Here is a 19,005-nt window from a genome sequence, read left to right as displayed (position 1 = left end):
GTACGCATGTACGTGGTCAAGTAATGTACCTAACAATTTACACAATACATTGATACAATCAGTGTAGAACATACGATTCTGCCATTGGTTAAAGTAACAAAGTACATTTACCCAAATACAATTTTAAGGTACTTACCACGAGTATCAATTTCATGCTACTTTATACATCTACTTCACTTCAGAGGGAAATATTGTACTTTTCTCTCCACTACATGTATCAATAAAAAATATGTGACAAACATACTTACTCGTCACTTTTCAGATTAAGACATCACATACAATAATCATATTAAATACAAAGCAGTGTCAAAGATTAAACCAGAACAAACATTTTGGCTTGTGACCCCTTCAGATGTCTTTGAGTTGATAGTATTTTCACCAAAGCTTCAATGCTCGTTTTAATGTGAGACAAGCCATGTAAGACCCAGGAATTTAATGTTTAGCTAATTTTGTTTGGTTTAATGTTAAACAAGGGATTTGTTTGGGATTTTTTGTGAAATGTACCTTTCATTTTATAGGGGCATTTTATTATTATTATTATTATTATTATTGTGACTGATGTTATTATTGTTTAGTTTTCCATCTTTTAACTGCTTATTTGGAGAATACTTTAGTTGAAGCTTTTATTTTGAAATATTCAAACCGGATCCATTTCACGGCCGTTGCTCGCTTGTAACGGCGGTATAAAAAATGGCCATCGTCATATTCGTTGAACTATCGGTGCCTTTTTTATTAAACTGTCCCTTTTATTAACAAGTCGACAGAGTAAACAATGCGAGTCGTGGCGACGCTGACTGAAACCGGAGCTAACGGGCGGTAGTCAGATCGTTTCCCGGCCGTCAGAGCGGCTCTGTGTGCGGCTGAAGCAGATGGGTGCTCGGTGTATTTGGGTAAAAGGCGGAAGACTGCGTATCAACAGACCCAACCAGAGATGCTATACAGCTACAGCCGCTAGCCAGCTAACTGTTTGTTGCAAGATGTTGGTAAACAGGAGCCGATTCGCCAGGTAAACTCACAGCGGGCCGACGGGGGACTGTCGGTGGTGTCTGTGCACGGTTAGTGGCAGCCTCCGACCCGCTGCCACTTGTGGAGAATTGACCCGTTTAACACAATGTTCAGCTAGCTAGTCTTAGCTAGGACGACTGTTGAGATGTTGTCGTTTCTCTTCCTTTCTCTGTGATTGGAGCCTTGAATATATTTGCAAACATCTCTGTCTTCTCCCTCTCCCTCTCCCTCTCCCTCTCTCTCTCTCTCTCTCTCTCTCTCTCTCTCTCTCCCTCTTCCCCTGTGTGTGTGTGTGTGCGTGCGTGCGTGCGTGTGTGTCCGCATGCGTGTGTGTGTGTGTGTGGACAGGAAGTGCATGTTCTGCTGCAGCCTCAGTTTGATCGCAGGAGCTGAAATAACCAGGGTGGATCAGTTAGTTCAGTGAGCACAGGGCTGCAGGCATCAGGGCTTTTACCCAAACTGGAGCAAAAGTGTTTTATCAGTTCATTTCTTAAGGCTTATTCCCCTGTTTGTTTGTTTTTTGTTTATTTTTTTGCATGATTTGCCCTGTTGACCACACTCTTCTGCAATTTACATGGCTCAACATCAGTTTCTCTAAAGCATGCAACAGATATTTTTGTTGTTTGGTTGATAAAGTCCAGCTAGATAAGATAAGTAGCCAGAGGAGTGATAATATAAGGGATACATTAAATTGCTATAGTTGGAGATGATTAGTTGGAGATTGTGAGAAAATGCGCCCCGAGTACAGACAGGTAAAAGACCCCCCACCCCTGCTTTATAGGATCCCCAGACGATCACATCGTTGTTTTGGGTCCTTGTAATTATTTTGTCTTTGGTCAATTTGTGTCTCTTTGTGGTTGAGTCTCTCTGTAGTTGTTTTGTGTCATTTAAATGAGCTCTGTGACTTTCAAACAAGAAATATTTACAGCCACTTCAAACAGAGCCTCTGACCTCTTAGGCCCTTGAGCCTGCATCTGGCAGGCCCGTTCAGTAATCCATTCATGGTCAAATTAGTAAAGAGGCAGCACAAAAGCAGGAGCACCTGCACCTAATGATTATTTCTATTATTGATTATCTTCAAATCTTCATATCATCTTCTTATCTGTGTCCAACCAACCATCTAAAACCCAAAATATAAAAAAAATTACTTAAAAAATGACTTGATTACCAAAATAGTTACAGATTAATATTACATCAATTGATTAATTGACCAATCATTGCAGCACTTTAAAAATGATAAATAATATCATAATATCTACATGAGTAATATAAAGCATGAAAATAGGAGTTTCTATATAGATCACACATGCACTCACCTGAAACACAAATTGAGCCAGAGGAGAAACATCTGCAGAATCTACACATGCCACATATGAATGTGGCAGCAAGTAGAAGTTTACATGTCAGGTTTTGCATGTGGGTTGTGTTTCAGTCACAAGTGTTAATACTTTACTTTGTCGTCCTCAGGAATTAAGGATAACAGAGGAAGAATTTCGACAGACGATATCTTTCTTTATGGAGCCACAACAGGACGACTTGAACTGAGACAGCTCAAATACTCAGCTAGACGCAGTGCTCACTGAACCTCAGGATGGCGAGCAGGAGGAAATCCACCACCCCCTGCATGGTTCCTCCTCGAGAAACCGTCGACTCGGATCAGGAGATGGAGGACATCATGGATGTGGCAGAACCGGAGGACAGTAACGGCGTGGTGTCCGTCTCCTCGGAGGTTTGCGGTCTGTCGGAGGAGCGAGGCGAGGAGTCCGACGTCAGGCAGGTGTCGGACCACTACCTGGACTTGAACATGGCAGAAGGAGGATACGAGTGCAAGTACTGCAGCTTCCAGACGTCAGAGCTCAACCTGTTCACCATGCACGTGGACACGGAGCATCCGGACGTCGTCATCAACACTTCCTATGTCTGCATGGAGTGTGACTACCACACAAAGAGGTAGATGACCTCTGTCTGCACACTGTGTGTTTGGGAGTAAAGGACAGACTAGACCAAACCTGTCACTGTAAATCATCACAGTATCAGCCACAAACAGGCATTTAAAGCTTTTACCATTTCCAGTTTTTCACATCAGAGTATTTAATGCTGGTTCATATCCTTGTTAATTAAATAGATTTTGTCTCTGGCAACTTATGATCATTTTCAATGATTCAATAATGGAAGCAACAATTACTTCAAAATAATGTTTATTAGTTATAAGACAAACATATGTCATACGTGTCTAAATTTGCCAGAACCAATATTAAATTATTATTTAATTACAAAATGAAAATACCCCTAACATCTTAGGTGCATTGTAATCGATATATCAAAAAAAGAATCGCCAAGTTAATCAATAATGAAAATAATCGTTAGTTGCAGCCCTAAATAAATTCAATGACTGTTGCTCTCAGTGATAAACTCACTGAATTCTTAGCAACTTTGCACCTTTGATGGAACAAAGTTTCTTTTAGCTCCTAGTTCTAGTTGAATAATATCAGCTTCATAAGAGGATGGGTACGATGTCAGGGCTGTTTGTCCCTTCACACACTGCGACTGAACACAGAACATAGTTCAAGTCTTGGGATGTGTATCAGACATTATATATTAGTAGTGGCCAGGATTGAATCAGTGAGTCAGTGAAACTTTACTGAAGCAGTTTGTGGTAAAGGTTCACTTACTTTCACCTTTATCACAGGAACACAGGTATGTTCAGTAGATGAACTGGCTCAGGTGTGTTCACGTGACCTAAATACAGGACAGAATTACAGGTCATAACTAGGTTCGTTTTGAACTTTGAACCTGTTGGTCCCATCATCTGACTGTGAACTGCTGTGGTGAAGAGTGTCAGGAATATGATTTCTGCCTCATTACTCGATAGGTTTACATTTGTTTTTTCTTGAGTTATGTCTGATCAAAGAGGTATTAACCCACAATTCTCCCCCTCTAGTTATGATACACTGCTGGCCCACAATGCTCGCCTCCACCCGGGTGAAGACAACTTCACACGGACAATGGTGAAGCGAAACAACGAGACCATCTTCCAGCAGACGGTCAACGACCTCACCTTCGACGGCAGCTTCGTCAAAGTGGAGGACGACGAGGTAGAAGAGACGTCCCGCAAGGGCATCGCCTTCAGCAAGACGCCCATCATGAGGATCAAGAGCAGACTGGAACCCAAGAAGTTTGCCGCCGCACACAAGATGGCCGTTGACGACATCATCAAAGTGGAAAGCGACGACGAGGACGATGAAAACAAGGAGCCGCCCACTCTGTCTCCTGCCCCGATGACCCCCGCCGCCGTCGCCCCTCGCCTCATCCCCGTCTCCACACCGGTGCAGGTCCAGGCCGTCCCGCAGAGCATCGTGGTCAACAGCCCCAACGTGCTGCAGATTAAAGGCGGCTCCGGCGGCGGCGCCGTGCTGCCTCCGGGGACACTGGCTCAGGTTCTGTCAGCCCTGCAGAACCAGCAGAACAGTGCTCAGACCCAGACTCAGCTTCTCATCCCCATCAGCAGCATCCCCACCTACAACACGGCCATGGACAACAACGTCCTGCTGGTCAGCGCCTACAACAGGTAACTGCACCTTGAGTTTAGTTTGTCTTTCCGTAGAATGTTGTTCTGTAGCCTCCTTCATGGTAAGTGCATATTATTCAAAACTTTAGACGACTATGGTGGTTTTAGTTTCTTAATCTACATTTTTCTTTGTCAACAAATCCCATGAAAAGTTCCAAACCAACAACATGTTCCTCACTTCCCTCGTCTGTCTGTGGCTCTCAACTTCAAGCCCACTTGTTCTTACTGAAGACGTGAATCTATAAAGACACCTCAGACATAATATAGTTTAATTTTTCCCTGTTGTTTTTAAACAAACAGGAGGAACTAGTATATTTCTTGGGTACTATTTTGAGCGTCGGACTAATCCACATTGTGGTGCTGTAGTGAGTATTTGGGGAAGCAGGAGGGTTTGTGTGTGTGTGTGTGTGTGTGCGTGTGCGTGTGCGTGTGCGTGTGTGCGTGCGAGAGAGAGAATAAGTCAAAATACACTCCAGTGTGTGTGTTCATGGTGATGACCCAGTGCAGCAGTGTGGCTCACTGACGTGTTTTTAAGAGTTTCTGGACAATGGAGCTCTATAGCTCAGAGGAATCAGACACATCAGGCTCTGATACACAGATGGTCCTTGTGAGAGGGAGACGGTCAGTGCTGGTTTTGGTCTCTTCATGAGGTTTGTTAACAAGAAGAAAAATATTGAATATCACAAGACATGTTCATTAACCATAGCTGCCTTTCAAAAGTCCTTTGCAACCTTTTTTTAAAAATGCGAAACACCACCCTTAAATAATTCTTTTCATTACGTCTCATGCCTGCTTGTTTATCATCTGGATTTGTTGTTTTTTTTCATGTCGATTTCCAGCCCAGAATCATCTCTCCAGTCACTGACTACCCTCTGACATGTCAACAGGAATGATTGAGACAGTTGTCCCCACTCACGATTGCATTAGCACACAGTGGTAACAGTGACTTAATGTTCACCATGATGGAGCAGTGACTGGCAGCAGGTTTCATGTTTCTGCAAGTTTGCAAGACTGGACCTGAAATGAAGCGGCTGTTTGGTAGGAAATCAGTGTAATATGGAAAACAGTTTAACTGAGACATAAAAGCACAGATTTTTTTTTTCGGTTGGCCTCCAACCCATGACCGCTGCAGTTAGGACTAAACCCATGTGGTACGCATTCTACCGGGTGACCCACCGGGGTCACAGAGACAGACTGATAAATGTCACTAACACTTTGAGATGAACGATGTGCAGAGCTTGATTTAACTCCAACAAAACAAACAAAACAAATCATAACTAGGAACTGCTTCAGTTTTGACACTCATTTTAATCTTCCTCTTGCACCAAATCTATGGGAGTGCAGCACTGAATCACAGGTGAACTTCTTTAAAATTTCTCTCAGGTTAAACATCACCTTAATCTGATGATCAACACCGTAATCATTAAGTCATCATTAATCATTAAGTCTAGCCTCACTGAGCAGCAGATGATGTGTTTGTGACTCTGTGTGTACTTCTATCTTTGTGAGGACCAGTTTGTTATATAACTTAGGACAATTTGGACAATTTGTTTAGGTTAGAATCAGGTCTTGTTTAAGTTAGGGTAAGGTGTGTGTGTGTGTGTGTGTGGTGTAGACTGATATTGATAAACATCCCAATCAACAGTTATACAATTTTTTTTTTGTTACAAGGCAATGAAAAAGTATCTTCACTGGCTGGTTTAAATGCATAAGTGTATCACATGTAGAGCTGCAGCATTAGTTGATTAATCAATTAGCTGATCAACAACAATTGACTAAGAACTATTTTGTTTTCATTTGTTTCATTTCATTTTTCAAGCAAAGATTTCCTGGTTCCAGTGCTTCAGACGTGAGGATTTGATGCTTTTCTTTGTCAGGACTCAGGGGTGATAACTGAAACTCAGTGTGTATCGGTTTGATCCAAACAAGAAACACTATATTCCCACATTTCATAGCTGAAATGATTAGTCAGCTGATTAAGAAAATAAAAAGCAGATGAATCAATAATGAAAACAATCATCAGTTTCAACCTTAGTCATGTGCGTTATTCCGGGTAAAGCATAGTTTTGAAATAAAATCTTTTCTTTTTCTTTTTTACAGTCGCATCATATCTGCACAAAGCTGCAAAGACAAACTGAACAAAGAGCTAAATAAAACAGAGACTGCAGGGATGTGTTTTCTGTGCAGCCTGTGTGGTTGTTCTGTATTTGCACTCGCATGATATCACTCTGCTGTTCCCTCTCCTTATTGAACAGCTCAGTCTGTAGGAATCTATCAGTCAAACTCCGACTCTGTGTTGCAGATTTCCGTATCCCTCAGTGTCAGAGATCATGGGCCTGTCTTCACAGACCAAGTTCAGCGAGGAACAGATCAAGGTCTGGTTTTCTGCTCAGAGGCTCAAACATGGAGTCAGCTGGACACCGGAGGAGGTGGGTGCTTTCACACAACAGCCACATCATCTGCACCCTGATTTAGGCTGCATTTCACACATTTGTCTCTCACATCATGCTTTTGTAATTACTGTGAACGTCACAACGCTGTGTCACGTTTCACATCATGTTTTCTCTACTTTGTGGCAAAAAAAAAGAACTACAGAGCTACTGCACATCTGTAGCTCTGTTTTGCTCTGTAGTTCTGCCTTCAGGCAACTGTTATCACAATAAAAGAGTGAATCACATTTTGCGACAGTTTTACGGCACGCCGCATGACATTTCCAGAGACACGGCCCAGCTTGGCTGGTGCTACCAGTACACACATCTACTACTGCTGAAGCCACTTTGTTTGAGCATTTGAAGCAGTTTTATGAACAAACAAGTGAAGACTCGGACGGATTATATTTATATACAGATTTTAAATGTAACTAATGTCTGTGATGTCTACATTTTGTTTGGGAGTGGCAATGATTTGGGGCTGGTGATGGACGGGTAGAAGGAGGTTGAAAAATAATATCAAACAAATGGAAAAAACGGAACAAATGCACGTGAACTAGTTCATTTTTGAAACTGTGAACTTAGTTCAAGATCTTAAAAAAATGAACTATGAACGTGAACTAGTTCATTTTCATCTGTATGAACTAAACTTTGAACTAGTTCCTTTTTAAGTGTGAACCGGCACAACGCTGTTTATAAGTTTTGCCTTTGCTACACAGCTAACATTAGCATTAACAGCTGTTTACTTACCAGTCTAGAAGAAACATTGCAAGGTCAGCATCAAACTTTGTTCCTTTTCTCACCAAGAGCTGTCTACAGAGGTGGGAAGCAACCCTTTTCTTTTACTAAAGTTCAGTAGCCCAGTTAGTTTCATCACTGCTCCTCTTATAACCTTATATTGTAAACGCAACTATGGAAGCTCTGTGCAAGACTGGCAAGCTGTTAATACTAAGGTTACCTATGTAGCAATAACAAAACTTACAAATAGCTCCTTTAATCCCTCGAGCGTCAGATCACATCATGAAGTCACTGGGTTTTATTTTGTCTCATCCAGCAGCGACTGTGTTTTATTGACTCCAGCTCTCTGGAGCGAGCGGCCTGATGTTGGCAGAGTCTGAGATGTTCATCAAATCACTTCATAAAATTAATTTTTATAGACTTGCTGTAATGTAGAGACCCCTTCACTTATTACATGACCTTTTCAAGTCTCACATAATCGCTTTATTTCATTGCTTTTTAGCCACATGCCAAGTTTTTTTTTTTGAATAGTTATGTTCGTGTTTTGTTGTAGTTTCTGAGCCTCTGTCATCTTGTACCTCAGGCTGAATTTGTTCATTTCACTTTGGAGGACATGAACTGTTGTCAAGTAAAATGTGAAGCGGTTGTGTATCTGGTTGATTTTAAATTTTCAAAGAGCACATTGGATTTGGTTTTTGTTTTAAATATTGTGTGTAATTTACACAGTGTATGATAAGTTACTGCTTGGAATTGATCAGTTGGTGTCAAACAACTTAATTAAATGTACAGTCACTTCATTACAGATCAATTGATCCTGCTCCCATTCTATACTGTTAATTAGAACATAAGTAACAAGAGGAATCTTGTCCAGTTAAAGACCAACTCAGTTTGTCGCCACCTCTTGATTTGTTCATCCTTTTTCCCAGTTAGGATAAAACCAGACACTTTAATGGGTCAGTGAATTTAAAACGGTTTGTTGCTCCTCTCTGCAGGTGGAGGAGGCGAGGAGGAAGAAGTTTAACGGCACGGTGCAGACCGTCCCTCAGACCATCACCGTCATCCCTGCCAACATTGCCGCAGCCACCAACGGCCTTCAGTCCATCTTCCAGACGTGTCAGATCGTCGGACAGCCGGGCCTCGTCCTCACTCAGGTGGCCAGTAACGGCAGCACCGTGCCGGTCGCCTCACCCATCACCCTGACAGTCGCAGGCGTCCCTGGCAACCAGCCCAAAGCTGCCGAACCGTCGACATCAGAATCAAAGACTGAGATGTCGGCTTCTTCAGCCAGCACGGCGCTCAGTTTGGACGCAGCGGCGACGAAACCGAAGAAGTCCAAGGAGCAGCTGGCGGAGCTGAAGGCCAGCTACGGCAGGAGGCAGTTTGCCACCGAGGCGGAGATATCTCGGCTCATGCAGGTCACTAAACTCTCCAAACGAGCAATAAAGAAGTGGTTCAGCGACACACGTTACAACCAGAGGAACTCGAAGGATCATCATGGTGTCCTGCTGAGCGAAACCTCGTCCAGCAGAGCAGCGGCGCCAGGGGGAGGCAGAGTGGGAAGGAACAGCAGCGGAAGCCTTAATGACAGCAACAACAGTGACAACACTACCACCATCGTCATCGACTCCAGTGACGATGCCAGCGACTCCTCTCCGACTTCTGCCAACGCCCCGGGGTCGTCTGGGACATCCAGCGACCCACGGGTCAAATTCCGCCACGCCTTCCCCGACTTCACGCCACAGAAGTTCAAGGAAAAGACGCCGGAGCAGCTGTTCATCCTGGAGGCCAGCTTCCAGAAATCAGACACGCCCTCGGACGAGGAGCTGAGCCGACTGCGAGCGGAGACGAAGCTGACGAGACGCGAGGTGGACGCTTGGTTCACGGAGAGGCGAAAAATGCCTTCAGCGGGGCAGGTAAAAGAGGGAGACGTCGAAGGGGACGGCGAGAAGGTGAAACCAGCCGCTGTGCCTTCATCCTCGTCTCAGGAGAGACAGACGACTCCGCCTGTTGGCAGGAAGACGATGAAGAAGACGCCGGAGCAGCTCCACATCCTGAAGAAGGCATTCGTCCGCACGCAGTGGCCGACGCCCGAGGAGTACGACCAGATGGCAGAGGAGAGCGGCCTGCCGAGGACGTACATCGTCAACTGGTTCGGAGACACACGCTACGCCTGCAAGAACAGCAACCTGAAGTGGTACTACCTCTACCAGAGCGGGAAGGTGCACAGGCTTTGTTTCTTACTGATGTAGCCACAGTAGATAAAATAAGACATTTGTCAACTACTTTTTTATTTTTGTGAAGAAAGAAAAGCACCATGTGATGTTAGTTCTCTAGTTTCACTGCAGCAGTAACACTTGCAATTCACGGTAATGTTATTTAGACTTTAGAATTTGAATTTGATGTTCTAAATATTTGGGATATAAGGTGGACGAGGCGCTGAACGGTGGAGCCAAGAGTCAGAAGAAGTCCAGGAAGCGTTTCCGGGGCTGGTCCAGGAGGACGCGTCGGCCGTATCCCTGCAAACGTTCCCCACAGGGGGACGCCACCGCCATCAAGGTCTGTGTATACATTTACCTGAACCTGCTGGGGATGGTTGGATCTTGTCTCATTAGAGGTCACATGTAGATGCATAGTTACTTTAATGTGATGTATTTCCTTTTGAAGCAGAGTGCAGGGGAGAGGTGTCAGACATTAGATATTATAGACAGGACAGTTACAACCAACTGTTCACCAACATATACAGTTCCAAAAGTCTGAGATGGGGTCTCCACTCTGTATTTAAAAAACAAACAAAAGAATAAAAATGAGTAGTCCATAAAAATTTAAACACAGACTGTTCCATGGAGTTCAGGTGTTCATTTGATGGGTCTTCAAGTGTTAGAAATGCCTCCCGTACCTCAGTTTCTTTGTGTTGCAATAAGTAAACCATATAGTTTATTGTTTAGTACTTATTTTATGAGCGTGCACCCCACAGCCCCTCCTCTTTAAAGTCAATCAATCAATATAAGTCAGTAAATCAGTAAACTCGTGTGTGAGATGCTGTAGTTAAGTGTTTCACAGAGACTTGATGCATTTTAAACCGTTTACTGAGTTACATCCAAAGAACCATCCAACATCTCTGAAGCTGATTTATTTACTTTATTTGATTTTTGTATCCTATATTTAACATGTAAAACTTTTCAAATGAGAAACATTTCTTTTTATATTGTTGTAAACAGAATATTTTTTACATATATTATTTGGATGTATTGTTGGGAAGCTTTTGGATGGCATATTTAATTTTTATTTTAAGTTGAGGCTTGTGGATTCCCCTCTGCTTTCACTCATGGTATATATATATTTTTTTATCTCAATATTGCAATACAGTACAGTTCAAACAAATACAGTGACTGAAATACCTGTAAATCAAGGTACTTTATCACATTAACACAGAAGACCTGTAAATACAATCCTGTATCAAATCAGTCCTGCTCACTGATACAACCAGAGACATTAAATAGAAAGATACCCGGTATAGAAACCTCTCCAAAATCTCACAATATGTGTTTTATTCCATCCTCCTGTAGGTGAAGTCCGGTAAGGCCTTTTTGAAGGACTACTACCTCAAACACCGAGCCCTGAGCGAGAAAGACCTGGACGACCTGGTGACAAAGTCCAGCATGAGCTACGAGCAGGTGAGGGACTGGTTCTCTGAGACAGCAAGGAGGGTGGAGGAGGGCAAAGAGCCCTTCAGCGACGAGGAGGCCGAGGGAGAAGAGGGGGAGGGTGAGGACGAGGATGAGGAGGAAGAGGAAGAGGAGGAGGTGGCGGCGGCGGCGACAGAGCACGGAGACAGCGAGGGAGAGATGGAGGTGAAAGAACAAGGAGAGGAGGCCTCGGATGACGAGAGCAATGAGGAGGAGGAAGAGGAGGAGGAGGAGGAGAAGGAGAAGGAGGAAGAGAAGGAGGAGAAGGAGGAGGAGGAGGAGGAGGAGGTGGCGGAGGTGGCAGAGGAGGTGGAAGATGACGAGACGATCCAGGAGGAAGCTGAAGGTGTCAGCCAATCACAGCCTCAGGCAGAGGAGCAGACATGAGCAGACAGGTGAGTAGATGTGCTGTAATGTACAAAGCCTCGTCTGAACCAGAAATGTGGCTTCAAACATATTCTAGTGTCACATTTTAGTTTCACAAATGGCCTGAAAAAGTTAGTTGGTGTAAACAACTGAAAGTAAATTTATCATTTTTTTCATGATTTATTTTATTTAGTCGAATGTTTTTTGCCTAATTGATCCGTCTATAAAATATCAGAAAATAGTGAAAAACATCCATCACATTTGCCCACTCTAAAGTGACAACATCCATTTGTTTGTTTTTGTCCAACCAACAATCCACATTTTGTTATAATTTTCTTATGTATGAAGGGAATGATCTTTTAAAATGAAAATTCATTTTTTCAATCAGCAGCTGGAACATCATGAACAACATGTGGTCAGCGGCACAAACTGCTCTGTCCTCAGCTGATGTTATCTTTTTTGCTTTTTCTTTTATTCCTCAGACTTAGCGTTGCTTCCCCCACTGTGGAGACGACACGGAGGATGACATACATCAGTGTTTCTCAGCTGGCGGGTCGGGACCCAAAGACGGCCGCAGGAAGCTCTGACGGAGTTACAGCTCAGACGGATCATGTGATACTAAACCGAAGGGTTTGTGCCTTGGAGATGAACTTTGGGTCCTGATGGAGCTGAGAAGCACTGAGACAGTGGAGCTGAATGAAAAGGACAAAGCGTCAGGATCTAGTTTGTTTTGGCTGATGAACTGTGGGGACCAACTCAACGTTAAAGACGACGCCTCTCACCAAACAGCGGCGCCACCAGAGTAAGTTCCAGCTCTGCTCTTGTACAAATAACAAGGCTTTTATTTTGGTGAGAATGACAGGGCTTTTATTTTGGCCTTTAATGTCACTTTTCTTACAAAAAAATTCTACATTTTAAGGTAAACTTTGTATAAAGGAAAAAAAATCCAAAACATTTCTAAGAGGTGAGACCTCGTGTGGTTTCCTCGTTATTCATACAGCTTTTTTCAGAATAACGGAGGAACCATCAGACCTTTTTCTCCAGGGAACATCCTCTCCCCAAACCCAACTACGAAAACATGTTGCTCTTCTAAAAGAAAAGGTTTTTAAAACCACATTGTTTTTTTGTGAATAGACAAATTAGTGCCATTCTGTTTATAACTTTTTGTTTTGAATCAAAAAAATGAAATGAGTGCTGGAATTAATTCCACATCAACGTTTTAACTTTTTTGTATTTTTTTCAAGTGATTTATTAAAGTCTGATCGACATCTAACGTCATGGAAACTGAATCCATTCTACTATTATTATGCTATTCTTTTGCAAGTGGTGGTAATTTCCATGTTTGCAGGTGTTTGGGTCCATTCAGTTTCATTGACATCATCAGTTCAGTTGGAATTTACCTCCAAACACACAAGTCACTGAAGGATGGAAGTGAAACAAGACACGTGACAGGAAAATCCTTAAAGGGGAAATCCACCTTAAAACTCATCATTGAACAATTGGTGGGTTTAAAATGACCAATCAGAGTCCTGAGAATCCAGATCATGCTAAAGTGGCCAATAACAACAACATTTAAAACATGCAGAGCAAAACATGTTACCTGTCAGTGCTGTGATGGGTCAACTGTTTCTAAATCCCCTCAAAGGTCTTTGAACTTCTGTACTGACATTTTCTGTTACTCACTGATCAACATACACTCTGACACTGATAATGATCAGCTATGTGTTGTTCGGGCTGTAATGTTGGCAGCACCTGACACAGTGTATTCGCTCAGTGATCAGTTTATTATGGACACCTAGCTCACACTTACTCAGTCTAATCCAACAGTAAATCCTCCTTCATGAAGGGTTTAATATTCAATTTGTGTTGAAACTGTTTTAGAGACGTCTTGAATTAAACCGACAGGTGTTTCTATTATTTTGTCCACCCCACCTATATCAATGAGGATAGGCTAAATAACAGAAACACCTGTCTCAGTTCAGCAGCAGCAGAAACTAGATCCTCTAAACAGCAGAATCTTCGACCTATTCAACAAATAAAACTGAACATTAAAACTTCCACGAAGGAGAACTGCATTAGCCTGAGCCAGGTGTTCATAATAAACTGCCCACTGAGAGTAGTCCTGTATATGAATAGCTGTATAACTGGTGAAGATGCGGTGCAGGTGGTAGTGTCAGATTTTCACAATCAAACAGTGAGGGGTCAGTGAGTCTTTGTGGAGCCACCAGTTCAACAGTCCTACATCACAAATGTTTGTTACCATGGTGTAACTTGGTCCAACACAACTGTTTAAATGTAAACAGTAAACAACAACCAGTTTAACTCAGCACAGTCTGAAATGTAGAGAAATGTTTGTGCCCAGGTGAAATGACTCTGTAAAGTCGTGTCTCCTTTATCACAGCTTCCTGCACTTAGACACTATAACAGATGTCACAGGTGGAATCAGAGAGAGTTCAGTGTGTGTGTGTGTGTACACACCACTCATATACTCAAGATGTTTTGCTTTGTAGTTAACATATGTGACCATGACGTATGAAGAGAGCTGGTTGTGTTTGAAAGATCACCTGCCCCCAAATGCTCTGTTTCTGTAGCTGGGTTTCACTCCCACAGACACAATATGGCCAAGTGCAATATACAAATGGCAGGAGGAAGGAAAAATGTGTCACAACAGACCATAAATGAGGCAATGTGGTGCTACAAATCATATTCTCCAGCCATTGTTGAAAATAACATCCTCATTTTTATATACTTCATAGGGCTGCACGATATGAAAAAAAATCTTATTGCGATTCATCTGGCAGATATTGCGATTTCAGTTGGAATGGTTGTTTTTTCAGTTCACTTTCACAAAAAAAAATTGAAAATGATGATGATGTGATTTTTGTTGGGTCTTGTAGCATTGTTGTGCCAACAGTGCACAGTGACACATTTTACCTTTTATCAAAAAAATTGCCGCTCTTGCAATTTGTATTTTGCACTTGACCATATGTTGATTTTTTTTTTTTTTTTTAATTGTGCAGCTCTAATACTTGTTTTTCTTTTATTTATTTTTTTCCAGTGACAGTTAAATGTAAAAATTACCATTCACACTCATATTGCTATCGCAGTATCTGCCAAAAGAATCGCAATATGATTTTTTTTTTTTTTTTTTTCCCCAAAGCTATCACCATTATGCATCTTAATAGAAAAACACAGGTTATCACACACAGCCACAGACTGAATAGAGCACCTTCCTGCACGTTAGGTAGAGTTATTCTGTACTGCTGTACCCAGCAGGTGGGGACAGACTGAATACAGTAGAATCTCTTTGCTGTTCAGTCGACTGCAGCAGGTTTGACACCTCACTACAAAACGACCTGAGATCACAAAGTCAGTCTGTCCTGCTCAAAGACGCCACCTCATGCTTAAGTTCACGTGTGAACTAACTTTTTTGCCCTGCCCAGTCTCAACCCTTCATGGTTACAAAAACACAGAGTAATAAAATGACCTGTCAACAGTTTAACAGACGCTTCTTTTATAATGTAAAACAACAATGTCCAGCTCTCCTCATACTTGCCACATCTGGGTCAAGGGTCGTCTGGGGATTGTCGAAAGGTATTGTGGGAAACGAAGGAAATGTGGTGCAAGTAGAATAGGCAGTTATAGAGAGACAGGGTTCACCAAAATTCACCAAAACACAAATCATGAACTAAAACCTTCATCAAATCCTGAAGTAGAAAATAAATGATGTTTTTTTTTAAGGTGGATTTTTCCTTTCACCTCCAGCTATGTTTAGATTTTCAAAAGACAAGCATGGACGCTTTAGTTTTGATGGTGGGTGGTCACATGTTGTCAGGCGTCATTTCCTCTGTGGGTTCAGTCTTTTGTGTCCTCGTCCAAAAGAGAAAAAAAAAAAAAATCAACAGCATGTTTGCTCTACTTCAGGAAACAGGCAACTTTACCTCAGTCAGTTAAGCTACAAACTCGGTAAGATTGTGACACTTACACTTTACGACAGGTTTTCTTTTTCTAGAGAATTCAATACTGTATGCATGAAAATACAAGTACACAATAATAATTATGTCTTTGAGATGGCGTTTCTTTATTTGTCCTCGCCAAAGTCAGTGAATCACTTTAAAGAGAAAACAAAAAAAAAGGAGACATAGTTATTAGTGCATTTATTTGCTCCAATACGGGTGAACTAGTTATCAATATCTTTCAGGTTTTCCACAAGAATTACAGACAGATATTTTAGGGACAAGAAACCACAGGCACTTGGCTCAGTTCACGGGAACTTTTTAACTTTTCATAAAGAAGAAATAAGCTTTTATTTTGCTTTTCTCTGCTCTCTCTTCCTGTGTACTGAACCATGTAGGACTCTGTTAGGATATGCAAACGTCACAGAACAATCAGCAGGTAGAGCGGTGAACTGTAAAATCAATGTCTCTTTGAGGCTCTTTGTTTTTTTGTTTTTTTATGATTTGGGATCCTTGTTCGAGCTCTGTAATTTTGCAAAGTGAAGCCTTTCTGCCATTCTTTAAATTGCTTTAATAGCCAACAGTTTTTTAGTAGTTAATTTATTTATTATATCTGGACTTCATGGATATCTTCTTTTTTTTTTTTTTTTTGTCTGCAAGCAAAAAAAATAAAAAGTGAAAAAACAGCTTTGATTCAGCTGGGTTTTTTTTTTTTTTGTTTTCCAGACTCACTTTAATCTCTTTACTCACAATCAATCAAACTTTATTTGTACAGCACTTTTCCTACAGGTTAGTACATGAATCACGCTGAAGCCACTCAGATCGATTCTAGGCCCAGACTCTAGTGTCTCTGTTCTGATCTGAGAGCAGCATAAAGAAACCGAAACCGTGTTTTCACAGTCCAGATGTGCAGGGTGAACATCTGCTCCGTGTCACCTCGCGGCTGAGTGGCAGCATCAGACTGTCAGTGTCAGGAGAAGGAGCGATACATCACTGAAGTCAGATCAGTTCCTACCTGCTCTCTTCTGCTTTTAATTGACACATTTTCACCTGAGCTGCTGAAAAGCTTGAAGGAGCACGCTGACACAGATTAAAGCTGCAGACAGGAACCTGTTGATGAGAATGTCTCAACTTCAAGTCCTCACAACACGGTCACTGATCCGGCTGGTTTTCTAAAGAGCAGAGATGCTGGTCCATTTTTTATTTTTAATTAATAACAATAGCCCAAAAGATGTATAAAACCACTGAAAATGGAGGAAAAGTCAAGATTTAAGATTAAAGCCTCGGTTCACCAAAAAAAAAACAACAAGCAGTTGTGGCGTCTGTCCTGTCGGGTTTTCAGTATCTGTCTCTGACATATTTGCTTTAACACACTGAGTTTAGTTTCATTAAAAGTTTCATTGAGAAGCTTCCACAGACACAAACGTCCTCTCAGAGACGACGTCTCTGTTGCTGTGAATAATCCACAGACCTCAGTGTGAACAATTTTAATTGGAACTACTTTCTGCCTCGGCCCCTTTGGAAGCTGTTGACAGTGTGAGAGGACTTTGGTGGATTTCAGTAATTAAAGATGATGAGCAAGTTTTTCAGAATCAGAAGAGAAATAAAGAGTCTTATTCAGAGAACTGAAACCAAAAATATTCTTTCCAGTTCAGATTGAAGTTTTTTTCCATTTTATACTACTTCTATAATATTGTACTTTTCAGTCCACGACACACATCTGGCTGCTGTTTCATCTACATCACATCAGTCATAAAGCAGTAAAGGTTATCTCCAGCTAAACTTGCTGCAACAACTATTTTCTGGTGACGAAGTAATCGATTAATCAAATAATTGTTGCAGCTCTAAACTATAGTAACAGTAAAAAAGTCAAAAATACACAGTGTGTCCAGGACTGTCATCCCCCTCCCCCATTCACACCACATTTCATTTCATGTGTTTATTTATTTATTTATTTATATTCAAAAATGACACATTAAATCTACAGCTGTAATTTAAGATGTAACTTTGGTTGATTTCAGCATTAAAGCTTTACATTAAATGTGGATCCATCACTGCTGAATTAGCTTTAATTTCATTCAAGGGAGGAACTTTTGCTCCATAAATTTTTGAGCTGACTTTTGTCAATGTTGATCTTTAGAAGCTGTATCACATCTGACAAATGTGTCAAATGTGAAACAGTTAAAAATGCCTATGAATCCTCTCTTTAAAAAAAGAAAAAAAAAAACACACCTCACAGGAAAATCCACCTGTTTAAACATCTTTTCTTTTCGGGCTGTTTATTTCCTGGTAAACAGCAGCAGCAGCAGCTACAGTCTGATTCCCACACTCAGCCAGTGTTTTTCGTCCTTGATGACCCATCTGAGGCATTCAAGATATTCAGTGCCGTCGCCAAGCGTGCCTGGTGAAACGCCATAGAAACCAGCGGCACCATAGAAACCAGTCTAACCAGTCCAGGGAACACACTGTTCTCCACCAGATTTGAACTGCTTCCTTTGCATACCTCACTCCACCTTTTCACCTGCCGGTTTCACACACTGAGCCTTCCCTTTGGTGACTGTTTTTTTTTTCTTTTTTTAAGGGCGGGGTTTGTGGTTAAACTGAGACCTGATCTGGGGTGAATTTGCCTGTGAGGTTGCCAGAGACATTTTCGGGAGCCATGTTGGGGCGTTTTGACACGTCTGTGTGGTGAGGAGAGGGGTTTGTCTTCCTCCTCCCTCTTCTTCCAGCAGATGGCAGTGTGAGCTCAAACAACCGCCCTCCCCCGGCTCTACTGTAAATCATGTAAAGCTGGTTGGGGTTAGGTAATACACCATTTGTTCACAGATCTGGGCATTAGCCAGCCTTCTTGGAAGTTCACTGGCTGGAAACCTGGTGGCATTCTGAGTTTTTCCTTCACCAATTCCTCTGTTTCTGAATGAAACATTTGGGGGGAAAAGGGTTGACTCATGTCCTTCTTTACAACACAGAGCTCTGCCCCATTTTGTGGCGTCGGGTCTCCCTCGAAAACACCAGTTACATGCCGCAAATGGTCTGGCAGGGGCCTCTGTGAAAACACAAGCAGACCGCCGGCCTCGCAGGAGATAAAAGTTGACAGTTTTCAGGAGAGAAAATGAAAAAAAGAGAGAGAAGGGAGGTGAAAAACAGAGGCGGCGACCGAAGAGTTAACCTGCACAAGACCCGTCTGAACCAGGGGTGGGACATGCTCCCTTCCCTAATCAGAGCAGAGAGAAAGGGATGAAGGAAGAGGAGGAGGA

General features: G+C 42.1%; 1 protein-coding gene across 1 annotated transcript; it reads left to right on the top strand.

Moving 5' to 3' along the window:
• The first annotated feature begins 669 nt into the window (after window positions 1-669).
• Window positions 670-16,334, top strand: LOC111665719 (zinc fingers and homeoboxes protein 1-like). Its single transcript, XM_023420787.2, has 8 exons — window positions 670-1,006; window positions 2,473-2,955; window positions 3,947-4,573; window positions 6,876-7,002; window positions 8,733-9,959; window positions 10,165-10,296; window positions 11,307-11,821; window positions 12,275-16,334. Exons 2-7 carry the CDS (start codon window positions 2,597-2,599, stop codon window positions 11,811-11,813), a joined length of 2,979 nt encoding a protein of 992 aa, XP_023276555.2. The 5' UTR covers window positions 670-1,006; window positions 2,473-2,596; the 3' UTR covers window positions 11,814-11,821; window positions 12,275-16,334.
• Window positions 16,335-19,005: the final 2,671 nt, after the last annotated feature.

Source organism: Seriola lalandi, unplaced genomic scaffold (genome assembly GCF_002814215.2).
Source record: "Seriola lalandi dorsalis isolate HSWRI2012SDOR001 ecotype SW California unplaced genomic scaffold, Sedor1 jcf7180002054657, whole genome shotgun sequence".
Classification (NCBI taxonomy): domain Eukaryota; kingdom Metazoa; phylum Chordata; class Actinopteri; order Carangiformes; family Carangidae; genus Seriola; species Seriola lalandi.
The sequence above is the reverse complement of the archived record's forward strand: the minus strand, read 5'-3'. Positions and strand labels throughout refer to the sequence as shown.